Source organism: Acanthisitta chloris, unplaced genomic scaffold (assembly GCF_000695815.1).
Source record: "Acanthisitta chloris isolate BGI_N310 unplaced genomic scaffold, ASM69581v1 scaffold6367, whole genome shotgun sequence".
NCBI classification, from domain to species: Eukaryota; Metazoa; Chordata; class Aves; order Passeriformes; family Acanthisittidae; genus Acanthisitta; species Acanthisitta chloris.
The window spans coordinates 2,298-25,097 of NW_008681987.1; the positions used below are offsets into that span (position 1 = coordinate 2,298).

At 37.7% G+C, this 22,800-nt stretch overlaps 1 protein-coding gene across 1 annotated transcript in view; it reads left to right on the forward strand.

Annotated features, from left to right (window-relative positions):
* Window positions 1-472: 472 nt before the first annotated feature.
* The window catches only part of BRE (brain and reproductive organ-expressed (TNFRSF1A modulator)), a gene marked incomplete at its 3' end in the record, with an annotated part of 88,853 nt that continues 66,525 nt past the window's right edge, over window positions 473-22,800 (forward strand). The window contains exons 1-2 of the mRNA XM_009078303.1: window positions 473-624; window positions 19,839-19,915. Of these exons, the coding sequence (XP_009076551.1) occupies window positions 497-624; window positions 19,839-19,915 (205 nt within the window). The remainder of the gene's footprint in view (window positions 625-19,838; window positions 19,916-22,800) is intronic.

A 22,800-nucleotide genomic window follows, 5' to 3' on the forward strand; every position in this document is an offset into this window, starting at 1 on the left:
TGAGAACCTGAGAGAGACAATCAAACCCTTGGGCCCATTGCAGTTGGTAACGTCACTCACATTGATTTCAGTGGAAGCAGAGCCATTGTGGCTTGTCACTTCCACACCTGATGGAAATACTGACAAGAAGGGCTGTGCTCTGAAGTGTCAGTGGCCTTCAATTTCATTTCTCTTTCTCATATGGATGGATAAGACCTTAATTAAAGGAGCTCAGGGCACAATTCTGGTTTTATGTTTATGTTGAAAAATATGTTTCATTGAATGCTGCAGAGGTAGAAGAAAAAAACTACCTGTGCTTAGTTTTTCTTTATCAGCCTGTGTACACTTCATTTATTCTACATTCCTGATCTTTTGCATGCTTAGCTTTTTTTTTTCTTTTGATCTTTGCAGAGTGCATGTGAACTTGCATCAAATGAGTAGGATATTTTTTGATCTTACTTTCCTCCTTTGCTATCCCTTTGCAGCTCAAGACAAAAGGAAGGTGGAACATACTAAAATGTCACCTGAAGTTGCCTTGAACAGAATTTCGCCAGCGCTCTCACCCTTCATTTCCAGTGTGGTCAGAAATGGAAAAGTGGGACTGGATGCTACGAATTGTTTACGGATTACAGACTTAAAATCTGGGTGAGTTCCTCATCCAAAAAGAGTACCCAGCCTTTCACAGTTAAGATGTCTTTTAAGGACTGAATTTTATTAGGTTCATGTGTATTTAAACATCTCTGGTATATCTGGAACTGGCATACTAGCTGCATTATTTTTTTTGGTCTTACTACCATTTTGTAGTTTGGGAGACTTAAATTGTCATATTGTTGGCAATAATAATCTTGTTAAGACACTTTCATCGCTGCCACTTGATAGTGCTGGTTTGCAGCAGCGAGATAGTTATAAACACTTTTTCCTGTTGTTTATCACTTGCTTACTCGATTTTCTCTGTAAATTAAAAATTGAAGATAAGTTTTTGTGACCTTACCTAAACTCATGAATATGCCAGAACAGAATAAAAACTCAGTTTTTCCTTTATCTCACCTCCCTCAAGATCAGTATGTCAAGTGTGCCTGTAGGGCCAAGTGTCTGAAATAGGCCAAGCTATTCCTTTTTAGTTCTAGCAGAGTTCAGATTAGTTTTCAGGTAGTGATAAAATTTGTAGAAAAAGACTTTGGTGTGTAACCTCTGTGGATAATATATGGGGGGAGGTGAAATGATCAAAGTAGACTTTAGGCATTATGCAGAGTGGGGTGACTCTCAAGTGACTGGTAAAAGAGTACATGAGACATGTCAGACATTGCTTTATTCTTTTAGAATAAAGTTGGGCATCTAACAGCACCCCTTGGTTCAGGTGTTTTTGATACTGGAGCTGAGAGCCTGAAGTTACTTTTGCTTAAGGTGTCCAGATCATCTCTTCTGTACCAACTGCTGCTTTGTGTATCATTTTGAATGATAGCATAATACAGCAGATGCTGAGAACCACCGCAAACCACTGTTGTTTAAAATATAGTTCCACTGAAAACTTTGTTCAATATGCTTCTTGTAGGCTCTTTGGTTCTGGTTTCATGGGGAGCTTGGGAGGGGCTTTTCTGGTGGTTGCAATGCCTTTTCAGGAAGGAGATTTGAATTCTAGGGTTCATTTGAAAGGAACCATTCCCTTCCCGTGAGGTGCTGTGACAGAGTACAGATTTACTTGGAGATCCAAGAAGCCACGACTTTGTTATTAGTGTTGACTGGCTTGACATTTAGGCTTGCAAATTACGTAAGACAGGCTGAGCAGTTCTGCATCTGCTGCTGTCATTTCATGCTAGACCTTGCTTTCTCTTGAACTAGTCTTCCAGGAAGGCTAAGTTGGGAGCTATCTTACATTTTTTGCCATTGAAATCTGAGAGAAAGGAATGCAGGGAAAAAACACAGCTGTAGTCTGGTGGGGAAAGTATCGGTTTGTTGGGGGGTAGATAAGTATTTTACTTTCTTCCCACTGAATGCTTACACTGCCTGCCTTTAAAATAATAGATTGAAGTAATACACAGTGGTGTTTTCTAGCTGACTCTTTTCATGGGTATTTTTAATAGGCTTCTAAAGTTTTTGATCTTACCAAGATGATGTTGTATTTACTTTGTCAAATCCTGAGTGTTTTCTGAGAGTTTACTCTTAAAGAACCTAAAAACTGCTACAAGCTGCACCTGTCACCCAAACCCAGTGGTTCAAAGTGTATAGTAAATGTTCTGAACATGGAGCCTACACACAGGTACAGCACCTGTCAGAGGTTTCTCATCTCTTGTTTAAAGACGTAGGCTCAGCTACTTGCATGTGTTAGCAATATTGCTTTTTTCTTGTCCTGGAACATAGAAATGAACTTCATTCTTTGTTGGGGTTTTGTTTTGTCTTGAGGTTATTAGGAGATGGGATAACCAGGATTCTGCATTTAGTTGAGATTATTTTTAAGTTTGTTTTTTTTGTACAGCTGAGTTTCTTAAAATCGTTATTCTAAACAGGATCAATTAGCAATTTCTTGACATTTCTTTGAAATGTAAATTCTTCATAGGAAAGAATTTTGGGTTTTGTCATAAATAAATCATTGTTAGTTTATTTATGACAGAAAATTATTGCATCAGTTTGGAAATACAAAGTTCTTGTGATTTATTGCTTTATGATGTTTCTGAACAGGCAAACAGTTAAAAGTGCTTGACATAAGATGAAGGCATCACAGTATTATAGAGAAGTCCCTTCCATAACTCAAGATCCATTTCAGTGATCTTTAGCCTCTGATATAGGAGCCTCTAGGACACCACAGACTGTTTCTAATAGTCCCATGTCAGTTGATAAAGGACAAAATTCCCAACCCACTGTCTTGTTAATAGATTTAAATGTTTTGCTGAATACTGCCTCTAAAGGAAAATTTCATAGGGCTCTGAGAGTTCAAAAATGGATTGAAGACTGTTGGCCTACTCTCCTCCTCTGTCCTTGCATTGTGAGGTTATCCAAACCCCTGAATACTTTCATTAAGCTTTCTTAACAGGAAAAATTATAATGCAGATGAAATAGTCAGCAGAGGTAAATGTAGGTGTTGTCTGCATAAAGAAATAGAAGTATAAGGCCACAGAAGTTGGACATAAAGTGGAGGAAAATGAGGAAAACTCTTGTTAGAGAAATGGGGACGAGGTTCAGCACATTAATTGCAAAACTCCCTTCAGTTTCAATAGGCTGAAATCAGGCTTTAAACTTAGAGCGAAGCAGACAGGTGAGAAAGACGTGCTAGGTTAAATGTTTGAAGTGAAATAAAAAGCAGTTCTTGATCTCAACTGAATATGACCATTTAGAAGAGCTATCACTTCAGAAACTTTGCTTTGGAATAGTGATTGTACTGTTTATTGACACATGTGCTATTGTACCCGTGTCGATGATTGTGTATGTGTGTACAACACGTGTACGTGATTGTACTGTATATTGACACATGAAGGGGGTTGTATGCACCTAGTCTAGGCTGTAAAGACCCAAGCCTAGCTTGAGTTCATTGCAGAACATGCAAATGCTTTATGCTTTAAGTATTGTGTTGTTTGAAGATTTTTGAGATTAAATAAATACGATTTCACTGTAACCTTTTAAATGTTAAAATACTTAAGGTAATCATCTGGATAGCTGTTAGCTTTGAAGGCAGAAGCATCTGTAAGGTCAAGGCTGCATGGCTACTCCACTGTCATGTACCACACTGTTACTCTTATAGAAAACAGGACTTGCTGTAGTTGCATCCCTTCCCTGATGAACCAGTGCTTTACAATGTATAGCAAAACCAAATGTCCAAACTGAAGATGCATCCATTCTCATTTCTTAGGTTTCAGAAAGTGGAGCTGTGGTTAGCAGAGAGTAATGCTTACACACTGAATACAGCACTGTCTCTTAAGGCCTTGCCCATTCAGAGCCTTGGTTTTGACATTCTCTCTTAAGGCCTTGGCCATTCAGAGCCTTGGTTTTGACATTCTCAAAAGTGGAAAGAATTTCCTTTTGTTTTGCCAGTACAAGATCAAGTTTCAGGTTTATAGCCCATCATATCAGTTCATTTTGATTTGTAAATGGCAAACATAGTAAGCCTTAAATTATTTGAGAAGTCAATCCATATGTCAGGTGGTTTTAGTAAGGAACTTGTTTTGCGCTTATTCTGACTTATTGCTGAGACTGACAACTTAGTTTTGTTGTGCTTTATGAACTGTATTAAAGAGCTGATGTTAAGAGTAAAAGTATGAAGTATGATGATATGTAAATTTGCTTTGCTTTCAAGTGTGGGAGGGAAATATGTCATAGTAAGGAAATCCTATTGTTTTGCAGTCTTTGAGTATGCAAATGTTTTATAATAATACGTTACAGTTCCATAATGTCTGTGTGTTTTACAAACTTATTAGACAGTACCAGTCTCATCAGACACTTACATACATTTACATTGGTGAGTAGGACATTGAGGACCAAATCCTGTTTATAGCATTTAAATGGCCATGGCTGATGCAGAGTGAGTAAAGAAATGTGAGTATCCCTGGACGGAGCTCGGAAATATGGCATTACAGGAAAGAAGGAAACTCTTGAATAGAAACAGTAGAAGAAGTTAGTTGCCCAAGTCGTCTTGTAAAAAAGGGCTCCACAGTGAACAAAAGTAGAACCTGAGTATTGGGTTGCATCAGAAATACAGCACCTTTAGCAGCATTGATTTTGGTGATAAGAAAACCCTGGCAGGCATCTCTGTTGCGTTAATAAAAGACATTCTTTGAGATGACAGAGTGGATCAAAGCGTTTTTAACTCTTGCATAGGATATTACTTTGTTCTAAACCCAAGGAAAATACTGCTGCCAATTGAGTCAGTGCCATATATTGTATCATTCAGTTAATCTCCACTGGTGTCTCTTTGAAATAATGACCCATCTTAATTAGAAATTAAAATCTAGTCATAACCAACTGAATTGTGGCTGAGGCATTTTTCGTAGCATTTACACATGTAATCATGGGAAAGATGTTGAATAGGGAAAAGTGATTATTATGTAGATTTAGAAACAGAGGACGTTTTCCTATGTGAAGGGTGTTTAATTGTTGTATAATGTAGAATGCAGTTATTTCAGAGACTGCTGCTTTTCCTGTGGTGCGTTACAAGAGTGAAAAACATAGTTGTGGTGGTCATTGCCTTTGAGAACTCTTTTTTTCCCCTACAGCTGTTCATCACGGCCCATGCTTTGGCTTCAAATGATGCTGCAAGCCTATTCTTATTCAACAAACTTGATTTTGCTTTTTAAATTACTTTGATGTGTTCCACCAGGCAAAATTTCAAAATGAATACAGTGATTTAAAGCTGCATATCTTAAGATTCTATTTTTTTTTAGGTATCCACTCATAACAAAATTTTAAATTTCATACTTACTTGGTTATACTTATTCCATATTTATGAGGAGATTAATTGTGGAACTTTTATGTAACTGGTTTATAGTAAACCATGTTGGTATTTTGTTCTTTGCACCTGTCTGATTTCCTATGGATTTCTGCTTCTCTGCTTGGTACTGTGTACAATTAGTTAGGTACCTGAGAGAAATCTATATGAAGAGTGGTCAAAAGAATGTAATTCTATCTGGAGTAGATTTTAATTTGCAAATTTACTATCAAGCTGCAATAAGATATTTATAACTTTATTGCCCTGCTTCCTAGTGAGCAGTGATGATTTACTTCTTTGCCTTATCAAGTGGACTGCAATATGCTTTGGTATTTCCTTTCTTTTGGGCATTTCCCTTTTTAAAGTAAATATGCATTTTATGTGCATATTTTGTGAAATAATGTTGATTTTTAGCTGTGAAATACTTGTTACAATAGCAGTTATTTAAAACTTTTGTTCAGTCTTTTGCTTTTGATTAATTTAAATTGAAAAATCCTACTTCAGTTATTTGAGGAGGGTTCACATCCATCGTTCACACTGGTGCCTACGGGTAGGTGATTATAACTTGGGTTTTGTTTAGGTGTGAAGTTTAAGGAATCTGACTCTCCCAAACACAATTACTATGAAAAGATGTTTTAAAAAATAATTATGTTTTGTGCGAAATGTATTCTTGAAAGGGTGTGACAGTTTCTAGGAGAAGCCAGGCTGGATGAGGCCCTGAGCAGCCTGTTCTAGTGGGAGGTGTCCCTGCCATGGCAGGGGTTGGGACTAGATGGTCTGTGAGGTCCATTCCAACCCCTAAAATTCTGTGATTCTATAATTCTGTGATTCTGTGAGAAGTCTATTCTTATGAGTCCTTTAGTGCTATATTGGATAAGTTGAAAACTATTACTTTTTCCCAGAGTAGGTAATTTATTTCCAGTTTCTGATAACAAATACATTTCTTCACAGTAAAAACTCTTATTGTAAGAAACTTGTTGTCACTCAAGTAAAATTTAAAAGGCTGAGGCTCTGAAGGGACAGTTTGAGAGAGCTGGTGCTGTGCAGCTGCACTTGAACTTCGAACAGCAATTCTTCTGTGCTGATCCAAAAAGACTGACTGTCTCCAAGGATGTGCTCTCCTGCATTTGGTTCTGAATGCTGAAAAAGCAAAGGCAGAATGCCTGTCTGATTAAAGCTAAGTGTAGGGCATACATTTGGTAATGGTTTTGTAAACACTCTCCACAAAGCTTGGCATTCTTTTTACACCAGTTTTAAACAAGGTGCTTGAAGTCCTGCAGAAAAAAGTGTGTGTTTGTCAGTTTCAAGTGCTATGAGTAAAGGATTGAAAAAGTAAAGGTAGTGTTAGATAATTGCAGTAACATGAGCTCTCATTTGAAAGACTACATATATTTTCCTGATTTTTTTCAATTTAAATGCTGCACAATATGTCTTTGCTGGTATTTTTAGACAGTAGCTTCCTCTTGTCTGACCTTGAAAGAAGCAAATGTCATGTCTACTGGTTTTATGCTTTAATAAAAAATGAGAAGAAACTATTTGATACAGGTGCCAACTGTTTCTTTTCTGATTTGTTTAAAGAGAGCATCACATGATGTAGTATTGATACATGTGCCAAATGCTGTTGGAAAGACATCCCTTAGCAAGGTGTTTCAATGTGTGTTTTCACTATGTGTACCTTGGTAAGTCATTGAACACGTCTTGAGAACCAACTTACATTATTTGTAGGTCACCATCCAGGTCTTTCTGCTGTTGTTACAGATGTGTGTCTTATTTCTTTGCATTGTACATCACTGCAGGAGAAAAATTTCTTCAGACTTTATTTTTTGTTGTAAAGTTAGCTGTGTATCTAATAATTGGTACCTGGTCCAGTTTCTTTGTTCCCAAACCCTTGCATCACATAGATGCATCATGTTTAATGTGAGCTGGACAGATCTTTAGCATACCATGCATCTTGGGTGCATACTGCATGTCACCAGAAGATTGGAACAACTGGCTCCTAGTTTTTTATTCTTCTACTTGGTAGAAAATATATTCCTGGATAGCTAACAACTGGTTCCTCGTTTTTTATTCTTCTATTTGGTAGAAAATATATTCCTGGATAGCTAGTCAGTAAATTCTTCCAGCGTTACCTATGCCATTGTACTTCTTGTATGCCTGACTCTCTCATATGCATATGCAGATACATGGAATAGCATTAAATAGCTGATGTACATGTGTGATGAAGCTGAAGCAAAATATTATGGGTTTTTTGTTTTCCTCGTTTTTTATTCTTCTATTTGGTAGAAAATATATTCCTGGATAGCTAGTCAGTAAATTCTTCCAGCGTTACCTATGCCATTGTACTTCTTGTATGCCTGACTCTCTCATATGCATATGCAGATACATGGAATAGCATTAAATAGCTGATGTACATGTGTGATGAAGCTGAAGCAAAATATTATGGGTTTTTTGTTTGTTTTAGCCTGTTTGTTGCAGGCATTGTGTGATGAGTTTAGGGTCTTTAAAAGCATAGGTGGTGGTCAAAGGCTTCATATTGATAGGCTGGTATGCAGCAGTGTTCAAGATCCAATTCTGACACAGCTGTATTACAACCAACCAGAAATCCATGGGAATGCTTCTGTAAACTGCTTCTGAACCACTTCTGTGAGTTAGTGATAATAAAGGAAGCAAACAGTTTTTTAAAAACAGAATCTGTGCACTATTTTCTAGCTACACAGTCATTTTCTAAGAGTGGGAAATAAAAAAGCGTACAGGTCTTTTCTTACAATGCATTGATCACTATGTAAGTCCGCATAAAAAAAATTGAAAGGGAAATTCCATTGTCATAAGAGTATCTTTTGTTGGCACTTTGGCTGGCATCTCTCTCCATTGCTGCCCTTTTAAATGCACCCCTATAAAAGGTTTGGGACATCATGAACTGTCAGTCATGGTGTTCTTTCTTCTGGGTGATGGAGAAATGAATTTTTCTGACTATTTGGATAACTGTCCAGCACTGAGTTTGCAGTATAGGTTTAATATCCCAAATTCAACTGGAAACAGAGTAACACCACCAATGCAATTCTATGCCTGAGCTATTTTAATATGTTTCTTGAGATACTTAGCTTAGGTATTTACTTGGGACTGCACTGCCCAGTGTAGACATACCTTCAAGCAACTATTCTTTAACTGGAAGTAGGTATCTGAAAAGAATACTTAGAGCTATTTGTATAAACAGACAGAGTTTGGTTTGCTCTTGAACTGAAAGGGGGTTTTTTAAGATCTGAATTCAGTCCATGAAGGTAAACCTGGTAAGTAATCTGTAGAAAAGTAAAAGTTGGTAAAAGGGAACATACTTATTTTGTCTTTCCTGAGAGAAGGGAATTGAAGTGTCTGAGGCAAACCACTCCACAGTGTAGGCCACAGGTTCTTTTCTTTGTAATCTGTGGTATATGGCTGACAGAACAAAATTAGACCACTAGGACTGAGTACTTTTATTATTGTAAGATAAAAGAATCCCAATGAAATTGAGTTAATTAAAGGAAATCACAGAATTCTATTACAGGAAAGATTAAAAAAAAGGCCAAATATAACCCCCTCTAAAACAATATTTTCCTAATTTAAAAAATAAACCACCAAAACCTAGATTCCTATGTATCGCTGAAATATCACTATTAAAAGAGAAATGTGACAAAGTACTGGTTGCTGTGTTTTGGATGGTCAGTTGTGGTTTTTTTCAGTAGAAAAACTTGTTTATAGTTAGGGCTACCAGTGCCCTTTCAAAATGTCTCCCACTTTACATGATTTCTTTCTCTCTTTTCTATCTCTTCTTCCACTAGAATGTTAGTTTCAGTCTTTAGAGTAACACTTTGTACACTTCAGCCATGAGTTTCTTTTTCTTTGTTAGGGGTGAATAATGCAATGTTTTGTGTTCTTTTTTAAGAATTCTTCTGTAATGAGAATTTTTTGAACTAAAAGATAGTTGACTAGCTGTCCTGTTTTTCAGGCTGCCTTAAATCTTAGTCATAAGCCTTAATTTAAAGCCTATAAAAGTGATACGATTTCAGACCAACTGCAAGCCATTTACAGGCAATGAAGATATTTAAAAGGAATCATTTCCTTGGAGGTTTTGAGAGGGATAGTATCTTCCATGTGACTTTGTTGTTTTAGTTTTAACCTATTGCACACAGGCAAAATTCAGTTTTATTAGATAGAGGCAGGAAGGAGGAGAACTTGAGAGTGTAGGTGAGGTGCTAGAAGTGGCATAAATACAGGTCAAAGCATTTGTGGTGGGTTGGGGACTCAGAGTTACAAGAACTTTGGGCAGGCTGGGCTCTCTTTTCACTGGGATCTAAAGGTGACTGACTTTGTTTATAAGTAGTCTTCTCCTTGCAGTAGGTCCTACATGTTCCTCTGTGCCTGTGAGGCTGATAAAGGATGAGCCAAGTCTAGCTCCTATTGTCGTGCTGGGAGAAGACAATGAACTGGATTGTGAGGGCAAGTACAAGTATTTGCGGGGGAGAAGAGGGTTTGTTTGACTGTCATTAAGAAAAGGGTACATGGAACTCCTTTCTTTAGAGATAATTAAATGGGACCATGGGCAGAGTGATGGCTAATTTTATCCTTTATGGTGTAGTCTTGAAAATAGTATTGGCGCAACTGAGGTGAGTGGGAACTGTGGGAATTAATGGGAGAACAGGAAGTTAGAAAAAGACAAGTGACCGGGAACTGTGGGAATTACTGGGAGAACAGGAAGTTAGAAAAAGACAAGAAGAGGTGAGGGGTCTTCAGCCAGACTTTCTGGAGAAAATGTAACATGGAGCAGCTATTGGGGCTTGCTTTCTGCTGGTGCAGTTCCATGGGGTGGTCGGTTGTAACTTTACCTGTGATTTTCCTTTAATCTGTACCCTATCTTTAATGTTGTAATTAATCTAAAATAATGCAGTAAATAGAGCTATTGATATTTATAATCAGGTGTCATCTTTTCATAGGCTTTCTGCTGTGTCTCCAGTCTTACAGTGTTTTATGTAAATATACATAATTTGAAATTTCCCTTTTGAGTGTATGTGCAACTGCAAGCTATGGAGTTAGGTTTGAAATGAGGTGATCCTTGCTTGGTCTAATGTCCATATCCAAAGAACTGAATTCATGGTCATTGTATTAAGCTAAATTTCTTTGTGTGTAAGATTAGGAAATCAAATTAATTAGAAATCTGTGACCAGAAAGGTCTAAAACTCTGCAATTAGAAGAAAACTTTAAATGAAAAATTAGAAATCTGTCACCAGAAAGGTCTAAAACTGTGCAATTAGAAGAAAACTTTAAATGAAAATGTGAAAAGACACAAAGGCTTAGATCGGAAGGGACCTTAAAGATCATCTAGTTCCAACCCTGCCTGTCATGGGAGGGATCCACCCACCTATTGTTTTGCTTGTTTGTTAAAGGAGGAAAATATATAAACATGAACTATGCTTTTGGTCCTTGTGGTTTATTCCTGATAGCGATTCATTGCATTTTTCAGTAAACTCAATAGTTCTGTATTCTGAAATAAATTACTTAGAAAATAGGTTGGAAGTCTTTATGGCTACTCCAGCTGATATTTTGAGAAATGCTAAATGAGTTATTAGAGCTGATGCTGATAATAGCTTCTTTTTTTGTGACTTTCTGTATTAGTATGCTTTTTCAGTGAACACTGAAAGGATCTGAAACTCCAGGTGGTAAACTAATTTCATAGTTGGTGAAGAATGGTTCTCTTTTAGAGTAGTCTAAAAGTAAAAAATGTTCCCTGTCTGGTGTTCTTTTTTTTCTTTCTTCAGAAATTGAATTCACATTAGTGAAAAGTAGAAATAGAACATGTAACATTAGTGGGTGCTATTGCAAGGTAATAGTCAAATGGCAGTTGTGAGAATATGAAGCAGGATTTGACTCGGTCAGGTGGGATGAAGTAAATCCAGAGGATGCACCTGCATCATACTATTCTCTAAAAATGTACTTAGGAGTTCCAAGGACCTGGGGTACAGCTGGTCTTACACTGTAATGTAGTAGTGCCTTTTCCTTGCCTGAACCTGTGACAGAAGAGTGGTATATGATACTGCAAATTCACTAGTTGTTTGACCTAAACATGCTCCATGGAGTGTGCATTATTAGTGTTACCCCATTGCAATTGTCCTTATTTCTGTTTGTTTTTCCAATCATGCCTTCATTAAAATTTCCATTTTCTCTTCCTATTTTATTCTTTTGGGGAGTGTGTGTGTGTGCCATGTGTAGTTTTAAAAAATAATTACGTGCAATTAGCAGAGTATAAAAGATCTTGCCTACAAAGGAAATCAGATTGATTATCAACAATGTTTCTGAAGCATGTTCGTAAAGTGTTTTGTTGAAAGCTTTCCTTCGTCAATCCTTAATTATTTTCTTAATTAGTATCATGATTAGCTCCCTGAGACCCAGTAACAATGAGCTCCCACCCTAAACTGTAGGGATTTTACAAATGGAAAATTTTGACCTAGTCCATTCTTCAGAGCTTTTCTTTCAAGTCCACTTGGAAGTATAATGGATGTGGTGCTGGCTAGCAACTCTTGTCTCCATGTTTCTTTTTGTCGTGGCCCTTTCCAACCTGTCCTGCCATGGTGACTGGAAAAGGGCTGTTCCAAACCCAGTGTTCCTAGGGGACTTTGACGCTAAAAAAGAATGAGAATCATGTGGGATTTTGTGTATGCTTTCATTTAATGAGAATGTCCTCTGAGCTGATTTAAAAATGTATATCTATGTGCTTCCTCTGTTTCCCTCGGAGAGGCTGGGCTGCACGTCTGCCTCCAGCAGAGGCAGATGTTCTTTGGGATATTGCAGGATACCTGCCACAAGACTGGGGCAGCTGTGGAGGAGTTTTGCAGTTCTAGAAGAAGTCCCAGAGCTTTCCCCACCTGCAGCATCTGCTTTGGCAAACTGTCACTCATATTAAGAAGATCTACATTTTCTGTTAATATGCAGCTGCTGTATTTGTTTTACTAATGATAGAAGTCATTGGATGCTTTTGTGTAGTGTTCCTGGTGAAAGCAGGTTGCTGGCAGCCAAAATGATTTTAAACAGTTATTTGAACTTTACTTCTAAAAAATGCAAATCTGCCTATGGGTGCAGAAAGGAAGTGATGGGTTGTTTTTCTAGGGTCTGTGTTCTGACATTAGGCAGACACTTCTGCCTAGTGTCCCACTGTTGCCTAAAAGTGCCAGTTAGTGCAATGAACTTCATACAATAACACATACAGTTATGTAAAGGAGAAGCAGCACTTGCAGTAGGTGAAGGTTTTACTGAGGATGCAGTTGACATACCTGGAGACACCTTGGAATTTCCTGGAGGATAACTATGGATTGAAATGCTGTTGCAATTATGAAATATCATCTGTACTAATAGGATTCAAAACCAGCAACATCATCTGTATTGCAATGCCAAAACTAGTCTTTGTAGTTTAATTTTATACTAAGTTTGAAGAAACCAGCTAGGGTACAAAATGAGTTTAGTGAAAATGGTGGGTTTATCTATGGAAAAGTTATTTGAATAATTTTCAATTGGCTTTCAGATTTTAACATATTAATTAAAAGATAGTAAATGGTGCTTACTCTAAATGTGACTGGGTTTTTGTTTCCCAAAAGCAGTGGTGTGTGCCTTTCAAGTGCCAGTCCCTCTCTCTCATATGTGTAATACATATGTCTATATAACGAAGGGGAACTGAAGATGAAAATTGGTTGACTAGACTATCTCTCCCATTTCAGATTTTGTCTGATTGACAGAATTTGGTTGGATCTGTTGTTTTCAGCAGCAGCTGCTCAGTATTATTCTCTTTTTACAGGCCTCTGGGAGCCTGTAAAGCTTTGGGCACTGCTGCAGGGAGCTGCAGCATGGTACAGGTTTTCACCATCAGTGTCAACTCTCTAAAATGTGATTTTCACTATTTTTCTCTTTTCTGATCCTTGCAAAAACCTGTCACCCCCTGGCCTGCCTTCTACTCTCCTCCCTGCTCCACGCACTTCCAATTGTTTGTAATGGCTCTGTACATGACTTACCCATCTGTTGTGAATTCTGCAATTAATTCTTAATTAAATGGGATGAAATACTGTGTCTTCAAGGAACATTGGAGCAGACTTCGATCTACAAAAATTGGAGGAAAGAAGAATCTAAAGTCATTGACAAAGGATGTTCCACTGGAGTTTAATGTGTTTTTCTTAGCATATACCAGAGGAGAGTTTTGCATGGAGCCTTGAGTTTGTTGCCTCTTAGTAACAAACAATTAACCTATCTTTGCCTCTGAATTATTTTTGACTCTTGCTGACAAAACCTTCAGCCTCTAAACCTCTGATTGAACTGGGTCTCGTCATTCCTAAAATAATACTCATTCTTCTTTAGCCTCTTGTATTATGAAAGGAACCTGACTGCCTTTTCCCCCTAACAGTGTCTTTATGTGACATATGTAGGAGCAATTGGAAACATATCATGTCCTGGTTATATTTGGGAAGGCTTGGGAATACAGCCAGTGGTCAGAGCTGGCTTTGTGGTGTTGCTTTTACGTGTGTGTTGGTTTTTAGTAGTCTTCTCCATTAGGGTAATGCAGTGTGAGGCTTTCTTCACTTTTACACTAACAGCCAGTGAACAACAAAAAATTGTCTGTTACCTGAAAAAGTACTGATCCTCAAGAACAGCAAGTGTGACAGCCTAAGCATCATGAGATTAAATCTCTGACTATTCAGGTTAGGCAGTCTCAGTATTAAGTTCCTGAAATTACAGAGGCTAAAATTCTTAGTCTAATTTTACTTTGCTATTGTTCAGTAAAATTCACTGATTATTTGTCATCAGATAGTAAAAGGTAGTAAAGCTTCTGTGTGATCTGTGAAGGAAGGATGACTAAACACATTGCATACCTTTTAATCTGGAAATTTGATAGTAATCAAATAAATCTGACATGACTATTGAGACTTAAACCTGTACCACAAATTAAAAAAAAAAGGAAATAAAAGGAGGTTGCTCATTTTTCAGTAGAGCTGCTTTACTTCTGTTGGCATTTCTGAATGTTTGCTATGGTTTTACATGGTTGTAGGTAGCAGATTTTAGGAGTGCTGTTAAAAACAAGCCTCTGACAGGGTTTGGAGAGGGATGTAGAGGGGTTTGGTTGTTTTTTTCACGTCTTTAGGTAGAATAAACACTCATCTCCTGACTTTAAGGATTAAGGTGGTAACCACTTGTGCTCTTGTTTCATTGTGACCCCTTCAGCTGGCACAGAACATAGTTTTGGATAAGATCTCTCCAGAGCCCAAATAATTTAGAACTGCTTGTCTTGGGAATGCTTTCAAGTGATGATTTTAGAAGACTAGTTGATAGGAAGACCATGTCGAAATCTAGGGTTATCAGAGTCTTCCTTATCATCATGGCTTTAATCCTGTGAAATATCAAAGTGGTTTGGATTTTTATTTTGTTTAGCTTAAAACAAAACAGAAGAAGTTTCAATTCAACGAAACAGTCAATCACAAATACATTGGTAGAAAAGAAAACCTTGCTCAAGTAGAATTGCATTCCTAAAGGCTTTTAGAACACTCTGGGAAGAAGGACTAATTTTGTGGAAAAATACCTTTTGCTATATCTATTGTTATAGGCTGATGCCTTATTCTAAGCAGCAAAACTGAGTGACTTTCTGGATTTTTTTTTTCCCTTTTTTTATTCCTCATGGATAATGTTTTTTTGTTTCCTTTCGTGGCTGGTAAAGAATTCAGAACACTTCTAACTAAGCATCTGGTGTTGACATTCGTTTCCTTTTGTGACTGGTATTCGGAAGACTTCTAACTAAGCATCTGGTGTTGACAGTGACTTCTTTTAATAATCACTGATTCAGTTTATGTGTGTTTTACTGTGAAAGAAACCTTTTCTCAATAGGTCACAGACCATCCCAACTGTAAGATGCATCAGACACAAAGGAATGTTCTACTTGTCTCCTACTTGGAATACTTATTTCATAAGGTTGTAATGTATCTCAACTCGAGTTTAATCTGCTGTATTTGCTCAAGGAATTTAGCTAAAATCTGCTGTGAAAGTAAACAATTTGTATTCAGCTATAGTTGTTTGCAAACTCAACTCTATCTACCAGTTTCCACCTGTAAGTCTCAACACAACCCCTTTGAATAATCACAGAATCACAGACTATTCGGAATTGGAAGGGGCCCACAAGGATCATCAAGTCCAGCTCTTGGCCCTGCACAGGACAGCCCTGAGAATCACACCATGTGCCTGAGAGCATTGTCCAAATGTTTCTTGAACTCTGTCAGGCTTAGTCCTGTGACCACTTCCCTGGGGAGCTGTTCCACTGTCCAACCACCCTCTGGTTAGGTATTTCCTAATATCTGACCTAAACCTTTCCTGACACAACTTCAGTCCATTCCCTTGAGTCCTGACACTTGTCACCAAACAGAAGAGATGCCACTCTGCTTCCCCTCATAAGGAAGCTGTAACCGTGATGAGGTCTCCCCTCAGTCTCCTCCAGGCTGAACAAACCAAGTAACCTCAGCTGCTCCTCATATGGCTTCCCCTCAAAGCCCTTCACCATCTTTGTTGCCCTCCTTTGGGTGCTCTCTAATACCTTTATGTCGTTCTCGTATTGTGGTGCCCAAAAACTGCATACGGTATTTGAAGTGAGACTGCACCAGCACAGAGTAGAGCAGGACAGTCACCTCCGTTGACCAGCTGGCAATGCTGTGCCTGATGCACCCAAGGACATGTTTGGCCCTCCTGGCTGCCAGGGCATACTTTTGGCTCATATCCAACTTGCCATTGACCAGAACCCCAGGTCTCTTTCCACAGCACTGCTTTCTAGCATCTCATTCCCCAGTCTGGAGATACATCCCAGGTGTGGAATCCAGCCCTTGCCCTTGTTGAACTTCATACTGGGTGATTGCCCAGCCCTTGAATTCATCAAGGTGTCTCTGCCTTCCAGGGAGTCAACAGCTCAACAGAATAGAGCAACATGATTTTATGCGATACATTCAAGGGTATTCCTTTGTCCCGGAAACTTGTCAAGTTGAAGATTCTTTGATACTTTAGTAGGGAAACCATTGTGGGAGATCTTGTGATATAGCATTAATCATCTTATGAAGACTAAGTCATATCACTGCTCTGAGTATGAGAGCATTAATTCTTGCTTCTGTGGCTTTCTTATATAAAATATTGATTATTTACATGAAGATATGCAAACAAGTGTAAGATTTTTCCATGTATAAAGAGGGAGATAGCACATTCATGTATCATGAGATGGAGTCAGCTTCTGAAATTAATTTTCAACACCAGGTATTCCTGTTCTATCTGTCAATTCCCTGTGAAGATAGGATAAAAAATAATCTTTGGAAGACTTTGTTACAAGAAATTCCTTTTCAAGTATGACTTTTGTGTGGACCACATTTAAAATGTTAGATTTTGGAGAAGATAGAAGTGTTTTTGGAGAAGACCCAGAAGTGTTTCTGGGTCAGGCATATGTATGATTATAAGCGGTTCTTAGTGTTAAGGAAATTAAAGCAGGAGATTATGTCCATAGCCAGATCATTACTTGTGGCTTTCTGTTGAAATAAGGTCATACATAGACTGCTCGATGTACCAAAGTTTTGATTTGCCTTAGGAGTTTTGTTCTTTTAGTGTTTGTACTAAAAAGAAACTGCTTCATTTCAAGTGGATGTATGGAAGATTTTTGCTTGGTTGTTCAGCCTATTGCAGTTATTGAAGTCTCTTGTGTAGCCCAGACAGAGCAATTTTGGGGAAAAAAAAATAAGAAACCAGACTGAATACTGTCACTTTCCATCACTTCTAGACCAGTAAAATTAAAAACATCTCTAGTGCAGTACAATAATCTAGGAAAAGTACTTAGTACTGCTTTTAGGGACATTTGCCATTAAATCAGGCTTTTATTTTAATGTTAAAGAATATTATACTTTCCCTAAGTATTTCCAAATGGCCCATTGTGCTAAAAGAAAAGACTGTAAGGTGTTTGGAGGATCAGAAATTTTTGTGTCTGTTGAAAAGCTCGCAGTGTAATTTTGATGGTATTTGAGAAATGTGTCTCAGCCTGTGACCTGTGGTACTTCGGAAGAAATTTTCATTAAATATTAACTGATGTTGCAGAGATATTTTAGAACTTGCAAAGGATTTCTTATGTTGCCTTTTTTTTGGTACGCTTCCTAGAATTGGCCTTTTGTGTGTTGCAAGCCTTAGAAATGATTTGGAAGTAGAAAATAATAGTTTCATATCTATAGCTGTTAAATCCATCCACAGCCATTAAAGCACCCTAACAATGGGCACTCCCATTTTGCTGTTCTCACCTACTAAAAAGCTGTGCCTTTGAAAAAAAATTGCATTCTCTTGTTTCTGTTGCACTTGGGATCCAATCTCTCATAGTCTCAAACTGATTTTATTCCCAGTGTGGCTGGTGATGTTTGTTGTTCTTGCTAAGTCCTACACAGATGCTATTTAAAAAGCAGTAGTACAGACCATGAAATCAAAACATTTTCCAACTCTGATCCTGTTCAGTTGTGCTGCATTTCCTTTCACATTTGCATCATCGGCAATTTTCATAAACATCATTTCTTTTCTGTCATCAGTCTTTCCATGAAATATGAAGTAGTATTCCAGCGGAAGAAGACCATCAGTGCATTCTTTGTGGCTGAAGCAAGATGTGAACTAATCTATATCAAAACTTGCTTTCAAGTCACGTCTCCACGTATCTGATAGTAGTTATATCTAAGTTATGTTTCTGTAGATTGTTTTGCATGGTGCTCTCACAAGACATTGCAAAAATCTTCCTAAAGTGAAGATAGGACGTGTTTTTTCCCTTTTATTTGAAAGGACAGTTATGTAAGTTCTGTAACGATACTGAAAAAATGTGGTGTATTCTTGTTGAATCAGTGTAGGCTGTTAACTGCATCTGGCTCTTAATTGCATCTGTCTTAGATTCTAGGTGCACAGAAGCGGTTTGCTTATGTTCTCTATATTTTTGTGGAAACTTCATTTAAGTTAATTGATCTGTAGTTCTGTGATTGCTTCTTTTTGATGAAGCTACGTGTGGGTACAAATTTGACTAAACAGTAAATGGAGCTCACTGAGTCAAAGCAATCTGAAGTTACTGCACTTGTAAGTGGAAGAAGAGACTGTAGAACCAGCAGTGGCTCTCTGAAGCATTTTGAGTATGTGAGCGAGAATTGATTGCCTCGTTTGCCCTGATGCCTCTTCTGCAGTAAGACAGACAGAGCCGCAGGAGTTACCATGTTCTTTTTGATAAGATAGGATCAGAATGTTTTTTTGTTTTCTGTCCCATCCATGTTTTTGCTCTTGGCTGTTTATGGCCCAGTAAATGCTGTTTTGGTTTCATTATAATGTCACTGTTAGACAATATATGGTAATATATTATATATGGTAGAGTATTAGAACTCTACCAGTGATCTGATTATAGAAGTTTAGGTGAGTTGTTTTACCTTTCTCTACCTTCTTTTCACTGTTTTATCTAGAGTTGGCCAGTATGACTTTGAGCTTTAAGTGGCTTGCAACAACTGTGCTGGGCCTCTAAGCAATTCTCAATGCTATTAGGCTGGCAAGAAGATTTCAGGGTTTTCAGGATCCCTAGAAACATTAAAGCAATGAAGTGCTAAGGCCTTCCAGTATTTTTGCTCCTGGGACCTCTCACATGCCACCAGCCCACAGTGGTGAGAGCTTCAGGGGCCATTCCTGCCAGTGAAACACTTTGTGTCCCAGTGTCTCCTTTTGCAGCTGCCTCTGGCCTAGGCACTAGACAGTTTTTCAGTAATTTTTCTATTCATTAAGTGCACACTTACCATGGTGAGGCCCAACTGCTGTTGTGGTGCTCCAGATAGGCAGAAGAGTCACACATCATGAATGGACGTGCTCAGTTGCTATAGCCTCAAATACCTGAGTCTGAAACTTGCTCACCTGAAGGTCACTGTAAGATATTTCCATAAGGGAAAAATGTAATGTTAAAATAGGTGAAAAACGGATCAATGTTGGTGTATTGAAGTTAAGATTCATTCCAGTTATATGGATGGCAGGGATATGGATCATGGAACCATCTTAATGTGACATAGAGAGTTGTGACCTGCAAAATTGTATACAAAATAGAGAATTTGATAGCTTTGATCAATAGATCAAATACTAATAACACTTTCAAACCAGAACATTTTCAGTGTATGTTTTCTGTATCAAATGGGAAGGGAGGCAGTTGTCACAGACACTAATATTTCTTATGCTATTGTGAGAACTGTTGATGCAAAGAGATGCCTCATGCATCTTTCCCACCTTTTCTTCTCTCCTGGAATCATAAGGATGAGTATTTATAGTAATCACATCATCTTTAATATCTGTCATTTGTATACTGTAGAATAATGTTGGTGTTTCCAGTTATCTGTAACTGCTTAGCACATTCTTCTCTTACCTTCATTTTTAGCTGTACATCCTTGACCCCTGGACCCAGCTGTGATCGGTTTAAGCTACATATCCCATATGCTGGAGAAACACTCAAATGTAAGTTAAATACTGTTATTACATCCTGACCTTTCTTTCTGCATTCTGTATCTTGTTAAGCTTTCCAGTGTGTCTGTCTAATTTTATGAGCTTTGAGATAGCTGTGTTGGTTGTTTTCTCCTGAAGCTTCAACTCCAAGAACACACAGCTATCAAGAATATGTAATATTTAGTACAGGTTTACAGCCTTCTGTGATACTCCAAATTTGAAAAATGCAAGTTCTAAAAGACAAAAGTCACGACCCGCCAGTATTTCTAATAAAATGCTAAGACTAAGGCAGTCTCATGACCACTTTTAGACTCATGGTATTATTTGTGTATGTTTTATGTTGTTTCTTTCTGTCTCTTTTAGGAAGAATTCTTTGTTAAGCTCCAGTAAAAGATGTCAGTCTGTTATTTTATTAGCTCTCTTTAAACAATAACTGGTATAATTGGCCAGATTAGAGAAATGTGAATTTGATTTTTCTTATTTAGTGGTATCATTAAATCCTCCTTATGCTTAGAGGATCCATAGATAGCTAGCTCTTTTGCCCACCCTTGTATTTTGTGTGTCTTCGTGTGTTTTGTTTGTCTTAGTTTGTGTTTTGTTTCAAAGGATTAGAATAAAATTTGTATGTTTTTAGAAGGTAAAGTTTTCTAAACACTTGAACTGCAGAAAAATGGTAAAGTTGTGTTGGTTTTTATTTCTAACAAATGAAATATGAGTGAGGATGAACAATGTCAGATAAAGTAAGATTTAAGGCTTGGCAATTTTTGATTTAGGACAACTCTGGTAAAGCCACATCTGGAGTATTATGTCTTTTTCTGGTCTGTCTATTACTAGAAAAGCCTAGACATAACAGAATGAGGACAGCAAAAGACCACAAAGATGACTGAGCAACTGGAGCATCTGTTGTACAAGGAGAGGCTAAAAGAGCTGGGACTTCTTGAGAAGAGAAGGCTCAGGCCAAAACTTATCCATGTGTATAAATACATGATGGGGGGGAAATGAAGAATCCCTTATCCTTTATGAACAGAAATCAACACAGTTAAACTTCTTATCACTAGAAGTACTTTAAAGCTTCCATTTGGCACCTGAAAGAACGTGGTCTTTCGCAGAAGTTGATCTGGACGTTCTCTCGTGTGTTCGAGAGGGGACCTAAGCTTATATGTCAGCCTACTATGACTGTATTGTCAACGTTCGCTCGTGTGTTTGAGAGAGGACCTAAGCTACTATGTCAGCCTACTATGACTGTATTGTCTGTTCCAAATATATGAAGTCATGGCTCAAGAGGCTTACTAATTGTGCTTTCTCACAAGATAAAAATGGTATAGTAAGTCCTAGCTAGCAATTATTTTAAGAAAATAAGGCATGGTTCTGCCTTTATTCAGAGCATTTAGTAAGTCATGGCTGAAGCCCACTACCCTATCAGATAAAAATTGTTAGGCTGTGTAGCAGACTCAACCTGTTGAGTCTTGATGTGCTCTGCCATGTGTAGTAGATTCCTCTTGAGTCTTGTTCAATGACTGTGATCAAGATGCAGTCAGAATAAGCTTAATTGTATGACATGCTTTAGAGAACTTTCTGTGTGACTCTCTTATCTCTCTTTATCACCATACAGGGCCCTATTTGTACATTCTGAGAATCTTTTCTGATGTCCCATAGAGGCTAGAGTTTTACCTGATTCTTAGGGGAAAATTAAGATAGTAAAATGCCCAGATGCAAGTACATAGGCATACAGACTGTGTTAATATACTAAATGACTGTGGTCCGGTTAAAGTACTTAGAAATACAATTACGGAATATGCATTGAATAACAGTATTGAGAAATCTGCTTTTTCTTTTTTTCCCCTGAATTCATCTGTTTTTAATATCACATAAGCAACTAAATAAAAAAGCCCTATCATGCTACTGCTCTCTCCACCTTCATAAAACCCAAACCACACATTTTAACCATGTTATATATTTTAACAAGACCAACTGAAAGTGGTGTAAACAAGCATATCTTTTCCAGAGGTATCTAATAATAGCATTGAATTCAAGTAATAATAATCCTACGCATTTCAGCATTACACATTTGAAAATGCTGTGAATCATTCAGTCTCACAGCATGTGGAATAAATAGTGATGTGAGCAGATTCAGGAAAGCTTTAATAATTTTGTGCTTAGATGTGTAATGATGGCAGGGGAAGATAGTTGTAGTGTGCAACCAGAGATTTGTAGATACTTTGTTGTAGGCTGTTGCTAGATATGTTATCTTTCAAGGGCAGAATATTTCTGCAAAGGAAAGTTGCAAAATCTGCCAGAATAAAAAGATTGGCTGAAAATGTTCAGGATCTCCAGTATGTGGTACCAAATACAGGCTGAAGTGTGTAGTTCCTTTGTGGTTTGTGTTACATCCTCTTTGCAACAGATTAGGTCTTTGCATATCATCAATCATAACCGCTGCCACTGCACAAACACCCTGCTATGAATCCAAGGGGGTTGAAAACTGTTGGTGTGCAACTTTAGGGAAGTATAGCTGTGTAGTGACAGCACTGTTTTCCAAAAGACCAGAAAGGTCACAGTTTGTTGAAAGAGGAGAAAGTGTACTGGCTGGCAAGGCAGTGGCTGACTACCTGTAGTGTAAAACAATTGTGCTGTTAGTGTTGTTAAGAGTAAACATCTTCTGAGTTAAGAATGGCTTATGGCTATTTAATCTTTTTTATGTAGTATCACGTTCATCTTACTCTTGCATGTATTCAGAGCTGCTAGAATGTTACACTGGACAGTTATTCAACTCCAGAGACCTTGAAGATATCCACAGTTTTATATTGGAGAAAATATTATAAATTAGTTTATTGTACTAATGGTCTTCCATCACACTTCAGAAATTTTCAAGTGATGCTTTCAGGGAGACACTTTAT